At 49.5% G+C, this 22,789-nt stretch overlaps 7 protein-coding genes across 7 annotated transcripts; 4 read left to right on the forward strand and 3 right to left on the reverse strand.

Moving 5' to 3' along the window:
- Nucleotides 1-3,136: 3,136 nt before the first annotated feature.
- Nucleotides 3,137-4,111, reverse strand: BCR38DRAFT_408827 (uncharacterized protein; the record flags this gene model as incomplete). The annotated part of the gene is made up of 3 exons (XM_040858306.1): nucleotides 3,137-3,184; nucleotides 3,215-3,711; nucleotides 4,000-4,111. 3 exons carry the CDS (start codon nucleotides 4,109-4,111, stop codon nucleotides 3,137-3,139), a joined length of 657 nt encoding a protein of 218 aa, XP_040716235.1.
- A 3,489-nt stretch (nucleotides 4,112-7,600) lies between these two features.
- BCR38DRAFT_190979 (ion transporter) lies at nucleotides 7,601-8,798 on the forward strand. Its single transcript, XM_040854006.1, has 3 exons — nucleotides 7,601-7,856; nucleotides 8,015-8,324; nucleotides 8,378-8,798. Exons 1-3 carry the CDS (start codon nucleotides 7,832-7,834, stop codon nucleotides 8,661-8,663), a joined length of 621 nt encoding a protein of 206 aa, XP_040716236.1. The 5' UTR covers nucleotides 7,601-7,831; the 3' UTR covers nucleotides 8,664-8,798.
- A 969-nt stretch (nucleotides 8,799-9,767) lies between these two features.
- Nucleotides 9,768-10,526, forward strand: BCR38DRAFT_408829 (uncharacterized protein; the record flags this gene model as incomplete). The annotated part of the gene is made up of 3 exons (XM_040858307.1): nucleotides 9,768-9,964; nucleotides 10,038-10,103; nucleotides 10,271-10,526. The coding sequence occupies 3 exons, from the start codon at nucleotides 9,768-9,770 to the stop codon at nucleotides 10,524-10,526; spliced, it is 519 nt and encodes a 172-aa protein (XP_040716237.1).
- A 970-nt stretch (nucleotides 10,527-11,496) lies between these two features.
- On the reverse strand, nucleotides 11,497-12,702 carry BCR38DRAFT_431827 (mitochondrial NADH-ubiquinone oxidoreductase 20 kd subunit). Its single transcript, XM_040860132.1, has 3 exons — nucleotides 12,522-12,702; nucleotides 12,262-12,436; nucleotides 11,497-12,195 (listed from the first exon to the last, which is right to left on the reverse strand). Exons 1-3 carry the CDS (start codon nucleotides 12,562-12,564, stop codon nucleotides 11,745-11,747), a joined length of 669 nt encoding a protein of 222 aa, XP_040716238.1. The 5' UTR covers nucleotides 12,565-12,702; the 3' UTR covers nucleotides 11,497-11,744.
- Nucleotides 12,703-15,092: 2,390 nt separating this feature from the next.
- On the forward strand, nucleotides 15,093-17,980 carry BCR38DRAFT_408831 (L-fucose permease; the record flags this gene model as incomplete). The annotated part of the gene is made up of 2 exons (XM_040858308.1): nucleotides 15,093-15,398; nucleotides 15,452-17,980. 2 exons carry the CDS (start codon nucleotides 15,093-15,095, stop codon nucleotides 17,978-17,980), a joined length of 2,835 nt encoding a protein of 944 aa, XP_040716239.1.
- Nucleotides 17,981-19,155: 1,175 nt separating this feature from the next.
- On the forward strand, nucleotides 19,156-21,609 carry BCR38DRAFT_391164 (major facilitator superfamily domain-containing protein). The gene is made up of 4 exons (XM_040857566.1): nucleotides 19,156-19,743; nucleotides 19,816-20,234; nucleotides 20,289-20,450; nucleotides 20,500-21,609. Exons 1-4 carry the CDS (start codon nucleotides 19,512-19,514, stop codon nucleotides 21,445-21,447), a joined length of 1,761 nt encoding a protein of 586 aa, XP_040716240.1. The 5' UTR covers nucleotides 19,156-19,511; the 3' UTR covers nucleotides 21,448-21,609.
- A 29-nt stretch (nucleotides 21,610-21,638) lies between these two features.
- Nucleotides 21,639-22,382, reverse strand: BCR38DRAFT_523620 (Glyoxalase/Bleomycin resistance protein/Dihydroxybiphenyl dioxygenase; the record flags this gene model as incomplete). Its single annotated transcript, XM_040865268.1, has 2 exons — nucleotides 21,639-21,951; nucleotides 22,030-22,382. 2 exons carry the CDS (start codon nucleotides 22,380-22,382, stop codon nucleotides 21,858-21,860), a joined length of 447 nt encoding a protein of 148 aa, XP_040716241.1. The 3' UTR covers nucleotides 21,639-21,857.
- Between the last annotated feature and the right edge of the window lie 407 nt (nucleotides 22,383-22,789).

Below are 22,789 nucleotides of genomic sequence, written 5' to 3' on the forward strand. Positions count from 1 at the left end.
TGGCGGCATGACGAGCTCCGCAGTGCTTTTTAGGGGTATTCGTCAGAAGCAAAGCCGATATTGACCAATACCGGGTTCACTATCCAAAGCAGAAATGCCCACCATCCAATGGCAGAAACAAACATGTCAACTAGAAAAAGAAATCTTCTTTTTTTTGACTGCGCGATTTCAGGGGCAACGGCAGGGCGGCCCGCTCTGCGGAGCTCTTTTTGGGGTACATTTAGGGGAATTGGGGGGAAAGTCCGGGGTATGGGGTAGCGTGGCCGCGAGACTAACACGACTCTGCATAACAGTTGGCGCTAAAAGTTGGAGAAATGTGAAAAGAGGGATCGTTGAGGCTCGTGTCATCTAAGGACTAACCAGGCCGCTTCTCGTCATTGTGCCGCCGATGTATCACTGGAGGAGGGGTCCTTCGGCCTACACTCGGCCGTGAGGAGCGGGGGAGCGAATGTACATAGTTACGCGTAATTTTCTTCGTCTCTCGCTCTCGTATTTATTCGTCCAATGCTCGCGAGGTGGGTACTGCAGGAGTAGAATGCAGGTGATGGCTGGCGATGGTGGTGTGGAGGAGCGGGGTGGGGTTCGCATGATCATGGCCCGATGAATGCATGCCTCGATGGATGGATTGGACTTAAGGCTGACGTCGCGCGGGAATTGGGAGGGTGGGTTTCGCTCCATGACGGTATTGGCTGGGAACTCGGTGCGGCAGACGCACGACATCATGAGCAAGCGAGAGGGACCTAGAGTGCTTCAGATCCGGAATTTTGGAAAATGGTCACAAGCTACTTCTGGGGAGACTGGGTAGGGCGAATGAGGTGGTGACGCTTTGTGGCTATCTACCATTCATAGCCGATGGTATCCTGAGTCTTTGATGCATAAATGGTAGGTTTCAAATGAATGAGGTCGGCCCTAAGACTCAAAGTCATCTGTCCAAAGACCCAAAGACAGATTGTCTATCTACATGCCCAGGCAATCTATGATCAGCACGTAGCTACTTAAAAGGAAGGCATTGAGGCATACATGATGCACCCCCCTAGATGGTAGGGATGAGGTCACCTAACAGCCTTGCCATGCCAATTGAGTCAACTTACCTCCACTCCTGGAGCTTGACGCCGCATTGCCATTGTCCTCGTCACTCTAAAGCAAGGCATTGGACAACTTGATCAGGCTACGTTCTTGATCCATAAGGATTATGTCTATAAAATAACATTAAGGATTAAGACACGACTCCAAGTAGGAAGTATCCGCTACTATATTCCAAGGAGTAAACTATCACTTCCACATTAGCTCAAGCATAGGCTTGACCTCTCAGGTTTTGTCTTGTCGGGTTCATGGGTGTGCCGAGGGTTGTTTGAGTAGACATCATGAACTCGGTGATGGAAAAGGAATATTCAGGTATGCGATTTTGGATATGTTGGATGAGAAGAGCATGTTCACATCATATTTACCAAGGACATGTTCAAATCCCCCGTTTTACCTCATTAAGGACATATAATCGTCATAGCATCTAATGCATGATCGTTATGAGCCTACACGTAGCGATTTGTTTGATACTCTTTGCAGGGGGCTAATGTGACTCAGTTCAAGACACAGGAATAGTCTAAATTGTTGGTGGGCGTGTATATTTCAGCATCTTCGTTTGCTCGAACCATCTTCAACTCTTTTGTAAAAGCCCCTCGTCTACCTGGATCGTATCAAGAGATATCATCTTGTCTTGGAGTCTCACGCTTATGGGCTGAAAGAGGCCATACACCCGCTTGCCATTAAATATATTTTCCATGGAATCTCAACCCAGGACCAGACGTATGCTCATCAACTGGCTCGAGCCGCGTGTCACGGGAGCAGGATCATCATGCGGCAAACATCGCCTTACCGTCTCACCCATTGAATTGATCATACAACTATTTGGTGAGTAAGTCTCCTCAAAACCTGCTGGGTTCCACGCCGTTTCCTCCTTGGAAGGGAAGTAGAAAGTAATATCGGTATATCCACGTCCCTAGAAGGATTGAGGAGTATTTGATAGAACCGGAGAACACTCGCATCAGACAGACTGACGATGGAGGGAAGGTTGTCTTCAATGTGCTACAAACTTCAGCAGACCACGGACGTGTCGCCCAGCTGGAGGATGATTGGGAACTTGACTTAATCGTTCGGGTGACCACTGGTGTGAGCTCTCAAAAGTATGCATGGAGCTTAACGAAGCTGTGAAGTACAAGAACAAAGTTAATCAGGTCAAGGTGTTTACAAGGTACATTAGCAGCTTTCGAGCTAGAAGCTTGCAAGCATTCTGGGACTACCAGAAGATATAGATCAATGACAGATCCCGCAAGCGTAGAGAGTATAATAAGATTCGTCGAGCCAAACTGAGAACTCCACGGGACTCGAGCGGAGCAGGAAGGTGTTGCATGCATTTCTGATCCCAAGAGACGTCGAGACTGATCAAGTTCATGAGAAAGTCAACGACCTTCATTAGGTTGCTTCCTTGAGTAATGGAAGCGATAAATGGTGGTAAGAGCCGCTTCGAAAATTATGTTACCGCCCCCCGAATTTACCAGTGTCCACATATGTACAGCTTGCCACAACTTGGCGCTGATGGAAGATTCCTGACCTTCGCAGTACTTGCTTTTTGTGCGAGCGTGGGAAAGCATCAAACCTCCAAATATGCGTTCAGCAAAGTTTCGAAGCAAGAAATCACCAGGGATGCAGAACTTACACACGATTGAAATAGTACAATGACACCAGGAAAACTTGTGGCTTCAAGAACATTGTCCTCGCAGATAGAATAAGTGCCAACAACCCCCCAAACCCCTGCCCCTATATCGATAGCTTGGAAGTCAAGCGATTCAAGAGCGCACTCATATTGTGAGACTTACCATCACAGCAATACACAAACTGATTGAATATGGCACAGGTGGATTTTTGAGCGAACAGCATCTGGATAGTTCAACTTCGACAAGGACAGCCCAGCTGCCAACCCTCTCACAAATGAGTTAATTTAGTCCCGGTATGAGCCTGGCCAAATCTGAACAGGTGTGTTTGAAGGCGTTGCCACGTCCGTAGAGGAGTGCCGCGCAACAACGGTTCCCGAGTATCTAATAGACACAAGAGCTGATTTCCATCTTTGGATACGATGTCATCAGTCCATCCACTTCTTATTGAAGCCAATAGTTTTGTTTCCACAGCGCTAATTTTTCCAGTTGTCTACAACACGTACCTTCACATCGGGGTTGAAGGCTCCAAGCTCTCGAACACGGGGATTTGATGCGAAGCCCACAAAAGAGGGAGTTGTACTCAGTTTCCCATCACTGCTGCATCTAATAAAAGGTCCCACCTTCTCGTCAGGGACATAAGATGGTCTTACCTGATGAAGTTCTCGGGATAGACGGCCTTTGTAATGTCTGTCGACTTTCAATATCTGGTAGGTAATGCGCATGGGCGTCTCTGCTAGTGTCAATGGGAGGTGGTGTTCCAGATTGACATTGGCGGAGCTTCCCCGGGGGACACCAGTGCCTTCGTCAACGAAGGAAAAGGCTGCTACGGTCACTGATGTTTTGCAGGCCCGCGACGATTTTCTGATAGCGCCACTGTTCTCATGTAGGTGTTGCATCAGCGTGGACTTCCCGGAACTAGCTTTGCCACTGATCCAAAAGAGAGATCCGTCGGATGCGAGCCATGGCAGAAACGTTCGGAGTGGCCTTTTTCTACTCCTAGCTGCATCAGACGGGCTCCAACACAAGTTGGTGCATATGTGCTGTCTATTCGGTCTGCCGTCAGGTCGATTCTGGAGAACCCTAATGTCTGCAATAGCTCGGCTATTTTAGTTGCGATCCGGATTATTCGAGATGGTGTGTCTCACGTTCTTGCAATTGGGTGTTTGTCAATACTGTTGGCACCTAGCGTTAGCAAAGGTTGATTTACGTTCTCGGAGATTTCGTTACCTATGATGTAACTTGAAACCCATCCCTAGCACCTGATTGAAGTAGAAAGAAACTCACGTACCTTCCTCAGTTCCGCACTTCAGCACCCCATCCTTTTGGGAAAGTTCTTTGAGGTAATGTAGAATTCTTTCACATCCTGGGTCGGTTGTTTTGTCAAAATCCATCATATCCATGTGGGTTTCCAGGATAGAGCTTGTTGCAAATTGAGACCGTCGTACGCGGCTGACATCTTGCTAAATTGATAGAGCCACTCGATCTTGTAGTCTTGCGGTGTGGTTCCGGCTCGCTGTCCGCCCCTTGACCACTGTTGACCCTACTACCTTCTTCTTCTTCAACAGCCACAACACCCCTAGCCCCCGGGGCGTCAGGGCCTTTTAAGGCGTTTTCAGTGATGGATCTGCCGGCCGCCAATGCCTCTCTAATGTCCATAAACCGCCTATACAGCGTCGGGATAGCCTTACACTTCTTACCCATTTTCAACCGGTCTAATTCCCCTTGCAATGGGCATCCTTGCTCTTTCGGCAGCCAATTCGATGTCATTATTTCCCATGCTCTTGTCGGCCTTGGAAGCAAGGTCTCTGATGTTGGACTCTGATTTCTGGCCATATCACGGATTTGTCGGCTTGTGGTAGGTGCGTTATGGGAGCCCTCTAGCTCAGGGGTCGTATCCGGTTGTACAGCTGTACCCTGCTATATTTCTAGGTGCTAAAGTGAATTTTTGGCTAATTAACCGTCTTACTCTAGCTGGATGTTATCACCGCTTTCGTTCTAGCCTTGCATGCTTCGGAATAGGCTCTGATAAGCCTGCCTTTATCTGTAGGGGTCGGATTGGACAAGTTTGTGAACTGTTTAACTTGGGCGCGGTACATACACTGAAGAGATTTACAGGGGCCTTTATCTGCCGGTTTAAGCTATGAGAGTAGTGTGCTAGTAAATGATAACAATATATGTTATGCAGAAAGTGTCGGAATCCAAGTATTAGGGGCTGTATTGGTACTATGAAGGTGCGTTAGGGGCCGATTCCAAGTTGGCCCCGAGCGGTCTCTAAATACTACAACGCGTACCTGCCTGCCTCGTACTTCTCCATACCTGAGGCCACAACTTCCCACAGAAAGCAGATATTATCCACTTATCCTACTAACTGAATCAGAGTGGATATAAGATATTTAAATGTTAAACTTACAGAAGTATTGTTGTGGTGGTTATCCAGAATAATTGATCTAATATCAGAGGGGTTCCTCTAGCTTAGGTTAAGGATTATACATGTCTCTTAGCTATAAGAGGCTAATCTCGTTATTTATCGAGCGATTTGGTGAAGTTATAAAATTCTATTACGGGTACGACTGCGAAACTTATTAATAAGTCACTACTTTTGTAACTCCTTAACCTTGAAGATAATTCTGGGCTATAGGAGTCGCCGATCTTGTCACGCCGTGCTAGGGGTTGCAATCCTTGCCACTACGCCACCGTACCAGATGTCTTCACTAAAAGAGACCAATACCAAAGTCCCTGACTTTGATATCTGCAACCACTTATCAATCTGTTCAGACCAGTGTAGGTCAATCACGTGACAACCGTCACAGATCTGCAGCTATAGCTTGATAAATGAGGTATATTGCCGGCTCTGAATGCTTTTGTAGAAATGTCTTATTTTTCGAGTCGGTAAAGCCGATTACAAGCGAATCTGGCTCTTAATATCTAGTGTTTAATTACTTACTAAAGCTGGAAGGAAGAGTCGTCCGGGCGGGCCGGCCTCGGCTGACGAATTGAGTCGGGACGGTTTCCGCCCCGATCCGGTAGAACTCGGGAATCGTCCCAGCCAAGGAGGAGATCTCGGGCGCTCCCACTAAACCTAGATTCCTCAAGAATCAGTCTTGCAATATACACACCCGTATTATTCACACATCATCAGTCGCTCTTTCCACTACCTGATTATCATCGTGAGACATGTGGTATCCCGTTACAAAAGCAACTAGTATGCCGCCCTTATCTATATATATAGTATTCTTGTTGCTTATCCCGGATGTTAAAGTACTAATTAATGAATGTGGGGGCAAATCTATTAAACCTTAATGTTTCCTAGCGGCGGCTTATCAGTCTTAATGTCCTGATACTTTGAAATGAAGCGATTCAGCTAATTACATCCTAGTGGTCGTATATAGCCCTGTTGCTATAGAGGAGCCGAAATCGCGGATTTAACTTGGCTATACGAAAGGGCGTAACTAATGGACTCTTGCTTTAAAGATACATAATAATATTAATTTTCGTAGAGCTAGGAAGGCGCGAACCCGACCGTATCTGGCTATATTATGGCCGTCTAATACGGTTAAGACGGTTAGCTACAGTCCTCTATGAGACTCCATTTTCCTGGGCTGATATGTTCTGGGATAGGCTATTGTCGGTAATATCATTTATGTTCTCAATTATATGTGCCTCCGTGTATGTAATCCAGCTGCGAGGAGGTATCGTAGCGTGGTTGAAGGGCTAGTATGTAAACAGATGTTTAAAGCTGTATGTTATAAAATACATTTGATACTTCAAGTTTTGTGCGGTGCAGGGCTACTTGACACCCTAAAAATAATAAATAAGTGAACGCTGTCGATTTAGCTACCTGTATCTAAAATCTTTGTGTAAGAACTGGCTTTAATCGCTTATACTTAAGTTGTTAGTATTCGTAAGTAAGTGCTGTTATTTGGCTTAGCGACAGGGCGACGGGGGTCCATGGTATTAGAATCGTAAAGAAAATCGAGAATAAGGATCGTTCTGGGATTATAACATGCACCACGCTAATATCGCAGGGCGCTCTTCATGAAAATGAAAAGACACCACGGGCATGTCTTTTGAGATGGCTGTGAAGTGTTCAATGTATCTAAGACGGAGAAAGTTTCTCTTAGTGTTCGGAGGAGCTTATCGTTCGGTTGGCGGCGCGTGGCCTTAGCGATGGCTATGGCTGTTTCCCCGTTGGTCTCCTTGTCGCTGCCACGATGGGGAATTCCGAAGAAGATGAAACCTACTTTGTGTGTGTAAATATCGCTTGAGGGGGCGTTTCGTCTGAATTTTATACTAAGCATCGTGCTGACTGGAGCTGCTTTGACGATGATGAATCTAATGCTATGTGCTACGAAGATGATCGGTCGGATTTGGTCGAGTGTTAAAGAAGATCAAGCCCCAGGATATGATCAAAGTAACGGGAGTATCGTCTTTGAGGAGGTTTCTAGGCTAGCAGACGTCTCCTCTGGACCATGTATTGGTGCGATGGCCTCGTATTCCGTCGGTAAAGACGGTGCCGATCCCGTTGTCTGCACTCGCGGTGCTATCGAAGAGCTTAAGCGGCCCTACACTGCCTGAGGATGCCGCCTCTGTCTCAACCTTAGCCTTTTCTTCTTCACTGGACATTTTTTGAAAAGAAGGCGCAGAGTTTGGGACAGAGGATCTTCCCTGTCAAATGGTACTGTCATTTACGATTTGTTGACCCTCTCGCCCAAGCATGGCATTATGATTTTCCCACCTAGATTTCTCCAATGCAACGGGTGAAGGGGCTCCTCCCTATCTCGTGGGTTGTTCTGAGGCTCATGGGCATTTCTGAGGGACATTGGAACGACTGATTGTCAACATGGTTTTGCAGCTAGATAGTGGTATTGGGAAGCCAAAATTCAAGAGTACAGAGGTTGAAAGTCCCCCCTCCTCAGATGCCTGGGTGGGAAGTTGCAGGGGGACACTGAGCAGGGATCGAAGGCCGATGTTTACCCACAACGGCGCCAAGACTGGGGTGTACCCGTTTCGCCAATAGGTCCCAGTCTTCAACCACTCACTTTTCGGCTCCAGAGCTTGGCTTTTCGCTCACTCCACAGCTCGGCTGTAACCGTTTCGTTGGGCGGCCAGCTGTTGCAAGTATGAGTGATTCAACTCCTCTACTAGGTAAGTTGGTTTCTGTCTTATCAGATCAATAGTCGAAATCGCGAAACAGCCTGATTGTCAGGCCAATGGCTTCAAGAGCAGCCGGACTTGGACGATGCCTTTCGTCTAGGTATGCAAGCTCTGGTCTGAGACAAGTAGTGATACGACTCGTTCTTTAGTTCAATTTCCCGAGAGCGGCGGCAGCAATGGGTATTCCACGAGTTGGAAGTCGAGATATCGCAAGGCTCGCCGGGCAACTTCCAAGTTCCTCACCTCCAGAACGAAGCATTGGCTGATCCTCTTCCTCATCATCCTCGACGTTGCCGGGATATTGAGCGACATCTTCATCGCCTTGATCACCTGCGAGTTGGAAATCCGCGATCAAAAATGGGTCAATCCGACGAGGGAAGCCTTGACATCGTTCTCCTTGGTTATGAGTTGCTTGTTCCTGTTGGAGCTTATCCTGTGTCTCTGGGCAGACGGACTGCAGTAAGTACGATACCCCTACCTTCCTTGATTCGTAGAGCTGATATTGGCCACAGGTACCTCAGCAACTGGTTCCATTGCTTTGACGCCTTTGTCATCGGTGGGAGCTTTGTAATCGATTTGCTGGAGCACGGTGTGGCAGAGGAGATAGCCTCACTGATCGTCATCTTGCGTCTGTGGAGGTTTGTCAAGATTGTCAATGAGTTCAGCGTCGAAGCCTCGGAGCAGACGGAGGAAATACGCAGGCGGGTTGAGGAGCTGGAGCTGGAGAATGAGCATCTGCGAGCGAAGTTGGGACGGCCCCAGTCTCAGCATGGTGAGGAGACAGGGACAATGTCCTGAAGCATGAGGTTTTCCTTCGCTTTGCATTCTGCATCGTTTGGATACACAGACTCCCTGGGGATCCTGCGAGGTGTAACAAGTGCGGCATGGCTGCACCAAAACAGTGTTTGGAGACGAAACTAAAACTTCACACTGTCCGAAGCGGCTACTTTAGGAGGGCGAACACGAAGGCACAACCCGCCCCTTTACCGCCATTATCAGCCTGTCATCCGATATCCTCAAACCCTGATAACCGTCATTGCAACCGATTTCGTCGCTTTAGCTTATCACATGCTTTTCCAACCCATGTTTTGTTTACTTTCATGTGACGTCGGGGGAATGCGATTCAAATTTTTGGCACCTATGTCCTCCAGCACATTATCCGCTGTTGATAGAATATGTTCACGGAATTCTGAGCGAAGAGTCAGCAGCTTTGAACCAGGCCTAGTTGCTGCAGTGCAACGTCTGCTGCCCGGCTAGATCAAAATCTCGGGAGCCTGCTCGCTTTGTTTAACTCCTGCATTAAGCCACTATTTTTGTATGTGGAGATGACCCAATCAGCGTAGGCTGGTCGCCTCCTCGAAGCCGCCACGAAGTCTAATTCAGTTGACTTCGGTGGAAATTCGTCTCGACTTGCAGTAACCACAAATTGAACATCGAGTTCAACCTCTTCTCTTGTTCCACGTTGCTGTACATCGCTGACTCGGTGGCAATGCTATGGGTACGAACGTTGATGGAGCTCATCAGCCCTGCAACTAGGAGGTCCTCTGCGAATCAACCTGCAACATGTAGATGAATTCTCGTGATGATCCGATTATTGTCCAGTCGTTGCCCCTAGCGCTAGAAGTTGATCGGGAATAGACTCGTGAGCACAGGACAGAGTTCGAACCTTTCTCTCATGTCATGCCAATATTTATACATCGTGCGACATTCAGTCTTGTTTAAATTATTAAGGGCCGAGCCGTTCTTTGACACGTTGTACACATGTCTTTTTCTGTTTCTGCTTCGTAGTGTGGACAGAGCAAAGTCAACATTCGCTTCATACCATCATTCACCTGTGTCTTATTTTTCGTTCAACCCCGCGACTTGTCACTCACTATTAACCTGATTTAAACCATCAGCAACATGAAGTGTGTCCTGTTCCCCATTGCCATCTTCGCCGCCGCTGTCTCGGCGCAGACCACGTCTTCGAGCGGCGGATCAACGGCCTGCGCTGCGCTGCCCATCTTGGAGGCTTGCCTTTCTACGACTGAAGGCTACGTGAGCCAATGCACATCCACCGATTATACTTGCCTGTGTGACAAATATACGGCAATCATGACGTACGCACACTCTCGTCTTTGGACGTAGTAAATAACACAGACAAGGTGTGCTGATGACTTGTACCGGTACCAGTTGCTTCAACAATTGCCCTGGCGACTCTAGGTCCTCGAGCTACAGCAACCAGAAGGAACTTTACTGGTGAGTGGTTAAACAGAACAAACCCTGACATAGGACAAGACTTGTGTGTGGGAGACCTTTGTACAAGTCCGACCCAATGTACACCCCCCCTATTACGACCCATCTCGATCCTACGAAACAAAAGCCTCGATTCGATCTTGACCAATATTGACCTGAAATCGTCACAGCATGAACGCCTCTCTCTACTCATCCATGACCGCGACGGCAGCCGCAACCAACAGTGGCTCCACAGTCGCGGCCGCCACGACCCCCTTAGGCACGAAGTCGACCGGCTCCACTGACGGGGCCCAGGAGACCGATCCCACCTCCTCTTCTACAAATTCGGCGGCCGGAGCCACCCACACGAATGGGGCTGCTGAGCTGATAAGCAGTGCCTCGGGACTTCTCGCTGCTGTTGCGGGCGTCTTGCTGGCTGTGCTGTAGGCAGTGCGTGCAAATGATTTGCTGATGAGGCTTCATATGCGGAATGAAGATTGGAGGGGTTCAGGGGTGAGGATAACATTTGAACAAACTGGAGTCTCGTCTCTCTTGATCAATTAGTTTTCGCCGTGGATTTTCACCCACAGTTAGTTCTGATTTGATGATGTATATAGTCTTAATACAAAAATAACACCATCTCCACGCGGAACGCAGCGACGTATTGGGTGTTGACAAACAGTCTAGCCATCCCTTTCCAGAGGCTTGATAACTCATCTTGCAACCCGTCCGCGCAAACGAGTTCTAGAAGTTCCAGGCCTCTATTAGACAGTCATCGGGTCGGAGTCCTTCGTCCTTGTGGTAGCCGTAGGCGCAGGGCTGGAAGAACTCAGGCATAAGGACACTGTTGTGGGAGCGACGCTGTTCGTCTGGTGTAGTGTAGTTAATTTTCAACGTATCTTTCTCGTTTGGGAGATTTCGGAAAGTCGAAGAGTATATATAGTATGTATGTATGTTCCGACTTGGGATTCGGTGCATATGTGCGGTTGACTTCCGCCGGAAGGTGCATAAGACGCTGGGTTTAGGGTTTGATAATGGGAAGTCAAAGTGGCGAAAAGGGAGTAAATAGCGGAGGAGTCTGGATAGTATGTATTTGCGTCTGGTGTGAATCACTGATGGTCAGAGGCATGACAATCATATTGTTGTGACACGATGGCGTAAATCCAGATGAGTTCCTACCAGCTGCTCGTGGCCTGGTTTCCTGGATTGTCCCCAACGATGCCCGGTGATGAACAAATCAATCCGTCAATAACTGAGTAGAATGTGGGGATACCAACAGGAACCTGTATCGACTTGCACCCGCCTATTTCTGTTGGCTCCAAATCTTGCAGATTGCGGATGGATAGTCCTGCTTATCATATTAGGCCTCTATCCACAATCCTTGTGATCGTGCAACCAAGTAAGAAGTTTAGTCATACGTCGGACTTCACCCACTTTTATTTCTGATACCAGATATAGGGAACTAGGCTGCTGGATCTAAAAGTCTCTGCTATTCACCAGTCGCAATCACGGTTGAATTGTCTGAACTGGCTGGATGCTATACAGACCATTTGTGTGCATGCGGCCAACAGTAGTAATATGTACAGTCCCGCCCCCGCTCCCCCAATCCCCCGACAAAAGAGAGTTCCCATAATGATGTCTATGTCTCCTGCAATCCTCCGCTCTCTACTTTCGGTACCACATCCGCGTAATCTTAGTTTGCCTCATCTTGCGCTGCAACTGGAAGATACCATACATCAGCGCCTCACTCGTAGGCGGGCAACCGGGCACGTAAACATCGACAGGGACGATTCGGTCGCAGCCTCGGACAACACTATAGCTGTAGTGGTAGTATCCTCCTCCGTTGGCACAGCTTCCCATGCTGACGACCCATCGCGGCTCGGGCATTTGATCATAAACCTGGCGCAGGGCCGGGGCCATCTTGTTGGTGAGGGTGCCGGCAACGATCATGACGTCGGATTGGCGGGGGGAGGCTCGGAAAATGATTCCGAGACGATCTTGATCGTATCGCGGCGTGGAGAGATGCATCATTTCGACGGCGCAGCAGGCGAGTCCGAACGTCATGGGCCACAGGGACGACTGGCGCGCCCAGTTGGTGATTTGATCGAGGGTGGTTCTAAAGATCGGTCAATCTTCCATCCGAGTACATCAACAATTCATGGTGAGACAAAGCTAGACATACAATGCATATTGAACGACGCCCTTTGTCCCCTCCTGACTGGGAAGCGGGACTTCCTTTCTTGGCCGGCTCATGAGACCCGTCGAGCTGTGGGGGGCGACCGAGGTCGCATCTTTCTTCGTCGTTGTCGAAATGGCAGCAATAGACCGTAGGGGAATTAATTGGTTCGTTGGCTTCGCTATGTTCAGTATCTCGAGTCAGCTACTGGCTTCATAAGGAGCGCATCTCTGAGCAGGAGAACGAATCTGGGGAATAAGGCGCACCTCTCAGAACCATTGAGGCTGCTCTTCTTGAAGACGCCAGCATCTTTACTGGCGGACAAGATGAAACTGGAGATGAGAAGACCTTCAACTTGGAGTGGAGAGTGTAAGGATAGATTGCTAGGAGAGCTCCGGCCAAGATCTCACGGGAAATGGCGTTCCTGACGTTGATGATATCTGTAAATTTGCCGCTCGGTAGCTCAAAGGTCTGTGCTTGCTGGATAATCGGAATATAGGTAACGCCCATTGGCTTAGGGATTTTCCGGACTCCACCTGCCCGCCTTCACCCATTATGAACCTCGGAACATTTAGGCTTTGTAATACGACGCGGCTCGTTTCTTGTTTAATTGGTACTTCTTCTATGCCGGAACTTATCTAGTCACCCAAACATCATTAACAATTGTTGACTTGGTGTATCTAATCGGACTTTGAAAATGGCCAATCAGGTCCGTCCTCAAACCCGTGTATACTCGTTCGAATCCACGTTACCATATCCCATTGGAGGTGGATGAATTAATTGAAATGCAAAATTTTGGACTCATTAGTACAGCATCGATGTCTTCGACTTCTGGATACCGTTCGCTACTTGGGAAGGTGGCCCTGTTACTTTCCGGGCGAAGGGAGCGGTGCAATACTTTAACCTACATAGTAGCACACAAGTCGACATGTCAGCCACACAATCATCTATCCAGTGATGTTAGATGAAGGAGCTTTTGCACCATCATGACCCTTGTGGCCCGTGGTACAGCTTCAGGCGAACACTCCTTCAGCATCCATCTCAGCCTATTAGCAACGGCGGCAATTCGACCAAACATTTCAGTGGGCATGTAGGGCCTTGCGAGTCAACAACTAAGGCACCCTGATGGCAGTGACCGCCTCGAGGATGGCATTTTGAGACTGCGGTTGCTACTCGCACCATATTACACAAGTGTAACTGCAGGCCACAGGTTCTGCGGGCTGGTTTAATGTTCGAAACGACAGCGCCCAAGCACATGGAGACTACTATTTGGACAAAAAGCTCTTGCGATGCCGCATTGCCTTTGTTGCCCCTGTTCATGCATGCCCAGTTGGCCCACGACGCTTGAGAAGCTTACAAGACAACCCTTCTTTTTTTTTTAGGCATACGGTCTGAATTGGGAAATAGATCCACACATCGGTCTTCGATTCTTCGCAACCCTCCATTTTGTGAGTCTGGTGCCGCCTTGTCGGAATTGCATGAGGATGACTGGCACACGCAGAACCTAGACATGGCTGCGTCTAATACGAAGTGCTCAGCGTCGCACCAATTAATCTAGGAAAATGTCGATCGTGTATGTTTTCGGCTCGCAGGACTTGTCGCGGACTTACTACTATACTGTTATACTGTGTATGATGTGGGTTGATATGGGTTGGAGGCTGTCAAGACGCCAGTACGTTGAAAAGAAAGTAAAGTTTGGGGGCAGGAAACGCCGAGGCTGGCAGCAAGTCTCATAACTGGTGGCCATGGTACCCATGGCACCCCACTTGGGCACTCCATCGCAATTCCGTGCTTGGTACACTGCCCCCAAACACCTTAAATCCCAGATGATCTCACCGAAAGGCAACGGCCAAGCCACCCCGGTCAATCTGGGGTAATAAACTTGAGCAAACGGGATACCCATCCCGGTGGCACTCCACGTCACACTTGATTCGCAGACAATCGACGTCTATGTCATAGTTCTGTTGGTCATGACGCTAATGAAAGACAATTTTTCTCGGCGGCAAAGAACGGGGTGCTGACACGTCAAACTGCCATTGGACGCATCGCGAACGAATACGCACCAAGTTGGCATTTCCCGCGCTTAAGGTGGTGGGGAGAGGGGAAGGGTCCAACAAAGATTCCTTTGCTCAGCATACCGGCGGTGCCCGTTCGGCCATTTTTGAGATCCCAAGCCGCACACAGACCAAAACGCAGTAGACAGAATACAGTGATAGACTTTGATGATCAGCATATACCCATCCCAGGATTTCCATTTTGACGCGGGGTAATGTTCCGCGCGGCTTGGGGTCAAGATTCCCAAGGGCTTCCAATTTTGGCCAATCCAGATTACTCTGACGGCTGACATGGATGACAACATCAAATGTGCAACCTGGCCTCGGTCAGTTGCCATTGGAGAAAACCTGCGTTTTTTTTCCTTCCACCGCCATCTCCGTGTGCGTACTAACCTCCACTCCCCCATTTGCGTCTCCTCACCTCTACGCTACCAAACTACAGCAAGTCATCTTGTTAGAGGGTCCTAACTCTGCGGTACTTGCAGACCGCTGGTTGGAGACGCAATCTTCTGGAGCGCCGTTATTCAGTCTGACCCACCTTCGACTGATCGGCTTTGGATTCTTGGCCCCAATTTACTTTTCAGGCACCGCCCTATTCACCTCTCCCGTGTTGGTGGCTTCAAATGTCTTGGTTTCACTATTACTCGCAACAAGTTGCGCGTTTCAGCCTGAGTAGAAAGAAACTGACTCGACTTTAACGCAGTAAATCCAGCTAAATGGAACGATGATGTCACCAAGGTTACAAGAGGAGCTGTGAGACGGACTCTTAACTATTCCGCAACGATGTCGGCTGCCGATGCCGGATCAGGCGGCGTGCCCGACCGCGGTCCCGCCGTCTTCGCGGTAACGACGGCCACCTTGGTTTTGGCTTCTGTTTTTGTCGCTGCACGGTTGTACACTCGGCTTGGAATCGTGCGAAATATCAGTTGGGACGACTATTTCATCGTACTCGCCTGGTTTTTGGCCTTCGGCTTGAGCTTTACTATCGATCTTGGAGCGACGAAGGGCCTCGGACGATATGATGCGGACATTGTGGCCGATGATTGGAATGACCTTCGCCGTTGCGAATATGTCTTCTCTATTATATATGTGCGTCGAGGTCGCAGCTTGAAACCCGAATGCGCAACTAACCTTATGCCTAGAATCCCGCGCTTATGGCCACGAAGACGTCAATTTTAATATTTTATTTGCGCCTATCTCGGAATACTCAGCAAGTCCTTCGCTTTGCGTCCTGGGTTGTGCTGGGGGTTGTCAATGTTGCTGGGACTGTTCTAACGCTGTTGAATATTTTTCAATGTCGTCCTGTGCAGGCCGCATTCGATCGATATTCTGGCGACGCCAATTGCATCCCCCTCCTGACCGAGTTCATATGTTCTGCCCCTGTCAATATCGTCACGGATCTCGCTATTTTAGCACTGCCGCTCCCGGTACTTACAGGCATGCGGATCCCCTACCGACAGAAGATTATCTTGGTTCTTACTTTTACGCTGGGTATCTTCGTCACAATAGTTGACGTAGTCCGCATTTACTATCTCCAGCAGGCCATCACGGCGGTGTCCCCAGGTGTATCCAACAATCTCGAGGCAACCTTTGGCGATCAAGCAAATTTCGCCTGGAATGCGTCGCTATCGTTGATGTGGTCTGCCGTGGAGGTCAACGTGGGAATAGCATGTGCTTGCATCCCGACTCTGAAGCCGCTTTTCGTACGCATACTCCCGGCTATGATCATTGACCCTGACGGCACTCTGCGAAAAGGTTCGGACACTGAGAAACAACCTTCAGACTCGTCCAGGATGAGCCACACTGCCCGAGGACCGATGCTCGGCCCAGTCCTAGAACCTCAGGAAGCTCAGCCTGCCCAGCGCAGAGCAAGTCATTCACAGGGCAGCTCAGACTCCCAAATCACTGCCTTGGACTTTCTCACAACGCCAGATATGACAGGTCCGGCCGGCCCAACCTCGCCGACATTCGTCCCCAGGACCAGCATCACCATGACTTCCGCCGACAACTCTGTTTACTTCGGCTTCGTCAATATGAAACGGCCCAAGTCTATGATTAGAACGTCGGCCAGAGATTCGTTCAAGTACTGCACAGTAGTCACCATTCTCTTTGTGCTTTGGGGTTTCTCGTATGGCCTTCTTAACACTCTCAACAATGTCATCGCCACCGTCGCAGATATGACGGTGGCTCAAACACTGGGACTGACCAGTATGTACTTTGGAGCCGGATATTTCTTTGGTCCCCTGATAGTTGGCGAGTGGATCCTCCGACACGACGAGCATCGCCGCACCAAAAAGTCGAACGGAATGCCTTCCATAGGTGGCTTTAAAGCTACCTTCATGCTGGGTCTGTGCATCTATGGAACCGGAACTATCATGTTTTGGCCATCTGCCGTGCTCACGTCATTTGCCGGATTCATGATCAGCAGCTTTATCGTAGGATTCGGTCTGGCCGTTCTGGAGACAGCTGCAAACCCGTTCCTCGCACTCTGTGGACCCATGGACTACGCCGAGATGCGACTTTTGCTCGCACAGGGCGTCCAGGCTGTCGCTACCGTTGTCGCGGGTGTGCTGGCTCAGAAAGTATTCTTCACGCAAATTGGGGGCAGTGTGAAGACGGACTCGGCTACTTTGTTAGATGTTCAGTGGACATACTTGGCTATCACACTGCTCTGTGTCTTACTGGCTCTCTTCTTCTATTACATGCCCTTACCTGAGGTCACCGATGCTGAAATGGAGAACTCTACCAGATGGCTTCCGGTGGATCCTAAAAAGCGGAGTGTCGGTGGGCTAGAGCTGCGAACATGGACGTTGTCTTTGGCTGTTCTCGCCCAGTGGTGCTATGTTGCGGGCCAGGAGATTATGAGTATTTTCTTTCGAGGTTTACTTACACCCGATAATTCTGGGGACACTGCAACCAACAGAGACGATCATCCGGCAGAACTGTCTGTATCTATTTCGGATTACCTCCTCATAGGGCATACTGCGTTCGCCATCTCGCGATTCTTTACAGCATACCTGGCCTATTTATCACCGACGCATCCCAAAGTTCCGCAGCCTCGGACTGTTCTCACCATTTGCACCGGACTCACGATCGTGTCCGCCATCCTGGTGGCGGCACTACGTCCAAAGAATAACCCAAATCTTTTGGCAATTCCGGCCATCTTATTTTTCTTCTCCGAGGGTCCCATGTGGCCCTTGATCTTTGCCCTTGGACTTCGTGGACAAGGCAAACATACCAAATGTGCGTCTGCTTGGATTACCATGGGCGCCTCGGGACCAGCCTTTTGGCCCTTTGTTATCTACGGAATCAAGCAAGCCGGGCGCGACTATCAAATTGCTTTCATTGTGGTACCCGCTCTTCTGGTCATCATGTCGATGTTCTCGTTGTTCTTGGACCTGAAGAGAGATGCCAGGTCATTGGTCGATGCTCGTGTGGGTGCTGAGGAGCAACTACGCATCATAGCCAGCGGCAATGAAGAGCTCGATCTTCACAACGTCATACTCCGGCGGCGACGAACTGGGTCAATTGCAACCGAACACCCTCCCAACTTCGTCAAGAGGCTATCGATGACCTTGGGCAAAGGGCTAGGACATCTCCGGCGGAACTCTGGAAACTCTGAACCTGCGACCACGGAACATCATGAAGTGAAACGATACAGTCCGGGGTGAGCCGAGGGAGGACAGGCTCAACACTCAACACTTTACATCGCCATCCCCAGACAGCACATGAAAGGCGTCTGCGCGGAGCCACTATTGTTGAGACACCAAAACTCGCCTTGGTGTAGAAGATGCACCCCACGAACTCATGCAAGCGTATGCACCAAGCTCCTGGGGTCGTATCCAGAGCAATACACGGAATATTCGCTGCTTGTTAGATGTCATCCAAATTCTAATTGGCGAAAATGCTGAACTACTGGGATAAACCCAGTTCAAATGGCTTATCAATGACAGTAAGACTTTCGGCAATTCACTCTGGCAGCTTAGGGCGGCATGAGTAGAGCCACGCTTCTCCTGCCAGAGCCTCATGTGGGGTCGCGGGCCACCAAGATCACGGTCTTCACCTTTCAAGACTAACGACTTGCCGAACGACATTGACTTTCCCTTCACCACCAACCCAATTGTCATCAGTTTGCCACGCCGGCACATGCTGCTCTGGAGCGAAGTCTTTCAACTACAACTATCCAGCCAACGGAAAAACGATAGGTTCCGAAGGCGAGGTGGTGTTACAATGAGAAAACCGTGCAACCAAGGAGAACCTCGATGACAGCTTAAGAGTCTCTAGGTTTCATGCGCCGGTCCGAGGGAAGAGTTTTGCTTTCCTAGCCAGCCAACTGGCACTTGTGTGAGTAGAGGACAGTGTGACAGCTTTTTGGCGAAACAAAAGGGTCGGCCCGCCATGGCAGTATGACATCGTTCTGGCCCAGTTTACTCTCAAACAAGCCTAAGGGTGCATTTATGTGCTAGAGCGGTGATTTAGGTAGTGATGGACTACGAGATATAGGGGTTCCTCATGCCAACAGCTCAAGGACATTGTGTACCCCAACTCCACATGCACTAGCAAGAAAATAACGTTCAAGTAGTGGGAGTCAATAATATTGTATATAATTGTAAAAATAAACTACGAACAACCACAAGACTGTCTCTAATCAGGTTCTTTTACTCTTGAATCTTAAAGATTTTCTCATTTGGCCCTGCGAATCATCCAGCATAAAAACACAACGGTACCAAGAGTGGTACACCATATTCGTCTCGAGTGCTGGAAGTCGAACCTGAAGTGGGTCCTTGCTCCCCTGCAGTGGTCTCGCTTAGGCGCCCCGGATCCTCGGACCTGGGCGTCGCACACGCGGAGACACCGGAAGCCTGGAGAGCTTGGCTGTTATCAGATTGCTTGATGGATGACCAATTGGATGTCGATCAGGTGTGTAATCAACAACTGTCCTTCCATCAAGATTTCCGTTAATTCCGCAATGGCACCAGTCCATCCATCTATAACATCTGTTCTCCAAAGCTCCTAATCTGTTGTCAACAATTTCGTGATAGCAAACCAGTGGCGTCAAAGCTGGCTGCCTGTCGTCCCTGCTCCTGATCCTGTAGCGTCGCGTTCCTGTCCGTCACGAACCAAAAGCTCGGGATCATACTACGTTCCCATCCCCTTTTATCTCACCCGTCACACCAACAGCATCACACCCACCTTACAGCTATGCCAGATCAATACGAGGGCGACGACTCGTCGTCACCGGGCCAGACCGTCGCGTCTGAACAGACCCCCTTACTCCGGTCCGACACCAGCTCTCAGACTAGCCGCAGTGCACCATCAAGCCCCGAGTGCCAAGATGCGCCGGCGGCCGATGGTGATGAAGCGAATCAGAAAGTCAGCCCGAGACGGGCCGTGGCGATTATACTCAGTATCTATGTTCTGATATTTCTGCAAGGTAAAACTCAATTTAACTTCTCGAGTTAAAGCTACTTAGTCACTTGACGGCTCGTGCTAACAAAAAGTACAGCGAGCAATATGTCTGGTATGACGATGGCCCAGTCCGCCATTGCCGAAGATCTAGACGCTTATGAGTACGCCATGTGGTTCACGAGCGCATACCTCATCGCGCTATCGTCACTTGCGCCCCTGACGGGCCGGTTGGCTACCATTTTCTCGCCGCGGAGCATGGTGCTAGTCGCGTCTGTGTTTTTCGCTCTTGGGGGGGTTATCACGGCGGGGGCGTACTCATTCTCAGTTTTCATCCTGGGACGGGTTGTCACCGGGATGGGAGGTGCGGGGCTTATGGTGCTGGCTTTTATTCTCGTGCTGGAATTGACGAGTAAGAAGCAGAGGGGATTGTTTGTGGGCATGGTAAACGCGGGTTTTACGATGGGCATCTCGCTTGGGGCTGTGGTTTTCGGAATTTTGATTCCGGTCACGGGATGGGTGAGTGTGGTCGAGTACAGATATTTGATGATGGTGCGCTAATAATAAATCCAGAGGGCTCTGTTCTGGATCCAGGTCCCTGCTGGATTTATCGCAGGCCTGGGCGTGTACTTCAGCATCCCTAAGTCGTTCACGTCGGGGCAGGGGGAGGGGGGTAAGGGTGTGTCGATCAGCACGAAACTTAAGAAGATTGACTATCTGGGTGCTGTGGTGCTGGTAAGTTTAGGTCACGGATGATGGAAATGTGCTTTACTGACAATTACAGACGGCTACTATTGTGTGCTTCTTATACGGCCTGTCTGGAAAGATAGAGGTTACCCCTATCCTGGTTTCCCTTGGTTTGCTCATCATATTCGTGCTCATTGAGCGCTTCGTCGCCGCCGATCCAATCATTCCCATCGCCATCCTCCAAGACCGCGGTACATTACTATCTTGCTTCTCCCAATTTGGATTCATGGCCTCCCGTTGGGCCGTCCTATTCTACGCGCCCATTACCGCCCTCGCCGTATTTGGTTTGTCCCCCGGGGCGAGCGGCAGCATGCTCATTCCCACCAATATCGGATTCGGTGCAGGGGGCTTGCTCGTCGGCTGGCTGCACGTCTGCCGAGCGGGGAGTTTCTGGACTTCTTGTCTCGTGTCTATCGCCCTATTCGCTGTGTCACTCTTGACACTCTCTATTTCTTCCAGCCCCAGCATATCGATATGGGTATACATCACGACTCTCTTCTTTAATGGCCTTTTTACTGGGGCCACCCTGAACTATACCCTGGCCCATATGCTACACTTGACGCTGCCGGAGAACCATTACATTGCTACGAGCCTACTGGGCACGTTCAGGGGCTTCGCGGGAAGCTTCGGCAGTGCGATTGGAGGCGGGATATTCATGAGGACGCTGAGGGGAAGTTTGGAAAGGGGGTTCAGAGTCGTGGATGGCACGGATCAGCTTAGCCAGGGCCGGAAGAAGCTGGTATCGAGACTCATTGGCAGTCCAGCGTTCGTGTACAATGGTGGGCTCGGAGACATTGACCAGCAGGTCGCTGTTCAGGGTTACGTCGATGGCTTGAAGGTCCTGTTCCAGGCGGCTCTGGTTCTATCGTTTATGGTGCTGGTGATCCAGGCCGCGGCGGGTTGGAAGGGACCTCTTGATAAAAAGGAAGATACTGAGGAATTTCGGGAGGCACTTATGGAGCATGACCCGGAACTTGAGGCCTGAAGTTGTCTAGGGAAATACTATGTTTTACAAGTAATGTGTAATAAGGGAAATAAGGTATTCCATTGAGGGGAATAACGTAGAGGCTTGTATATGTGTAAAAGTAGAGTAAAGATAAGAGACACAGCACTGGTATAGTCGCAATATTCACCGTCATTACGTTCCAAGATCCGTGTGTTTTAGCGTTGTGATAAGCCAGCAATGCCTTCTTCGATTTGATCTGAGATAGAAAATACCTTATGATCCGTAAGGGAGGCTCCTCAGTGAGTAAGACCGAACTGAGCTGACCTAAAGAAGGCTATATGAAAGAATATTCCGGATATATTGGTATACTGCCTTGCAGGTAGCAGCGGCCCACGCCCGTCTCACTAAAGGCTTAAGGTCGTTTTCTGGGATGTCAGCTAGGTAACCAGCTACATTGTCTGATCCCAGATCCCCTGAAGATTTCCGTCCGTATCCACGAACCGCGCGAATGATCCCATATCCCCACCGATGGCAGTCTTGGGTCTGGCATTGATACATTAAATTAGCATCAAGCGCATCTCAACTTGCCTCCCCGTAATATACAATACGATGGATACTTACACAATGACCGCCCCACCGGCTTTCTCAACCTTTCGTAACGTCTCCTCGATATCCGCCACGCAATACGTAGCAAGCGCACTCTGCCTGCCCGAACCCTTACTACCAGCCGTCTTTACGAGATCCTCCGGAAACATCACGAGGAAAGCGCCGTTCAGAGTCCCGTTCATGAAGAAATGGACGGCTTGGATTGAGTCGAGTGGGTGAGGCATCGACTCGTCTTTGCAGCACCAGTCGAACACGGCGCGGTAGAAGGCAATAGCCCGTCTGACGTCCGTCACAGGGATTTCGAGCCAGCAGATCTGGCCGAATTTACCGTCACAGTGGGGATTATTCTCGTGGGTATCGGTCGACATGTTGGTTTGTGATTGGAATTTTGTACTGGTTCTGAGTTGGATAAGTGACTGATGGGTCAGATTGAAAAGGGGGAGATAGTGAGGTGGCCTTGAAGTGGGAACAACTACACTATTCGTAAACAGATAGCAACTATATTTAGATGAAGGAGAGGAGCGCTGCAATCGAATATTATCACAATCTCGCGCCACTGCGGAGGTGCTGCCTAGACTAACGCAGCCATCTCAGCGCTTGGCAGAACCTACAGCATGAAATGGACACAGGATTATGTGCCACACTTCATTTGAGCCCAGCATATATACAGCTTATCAACGCATTTGTTTTACAGTCGGGCTTTGGAGGCTGCATGGGTCCATTTCAATTGAGAAAAGCACGTGTAGTCACGACTACATCTAACGGGCAACTCACT

Source organism: Pseudomassariella vexata, assembly GCF_002105095.1.
Source record: "Pseudomassariella vexata strain CBS 129021 chromosome Unknown BCR38scaffold_6, whole genome shotgun sequence".
Classification (NCBI taxonomy): domain Eukaryota; kingdom Fungi; phylum Ascomycota; class Sordariomycetes; order Amphisphaeriales; family Pseudomassariaceae; genus Pseudomassariella; species Pseudomassariella vexata.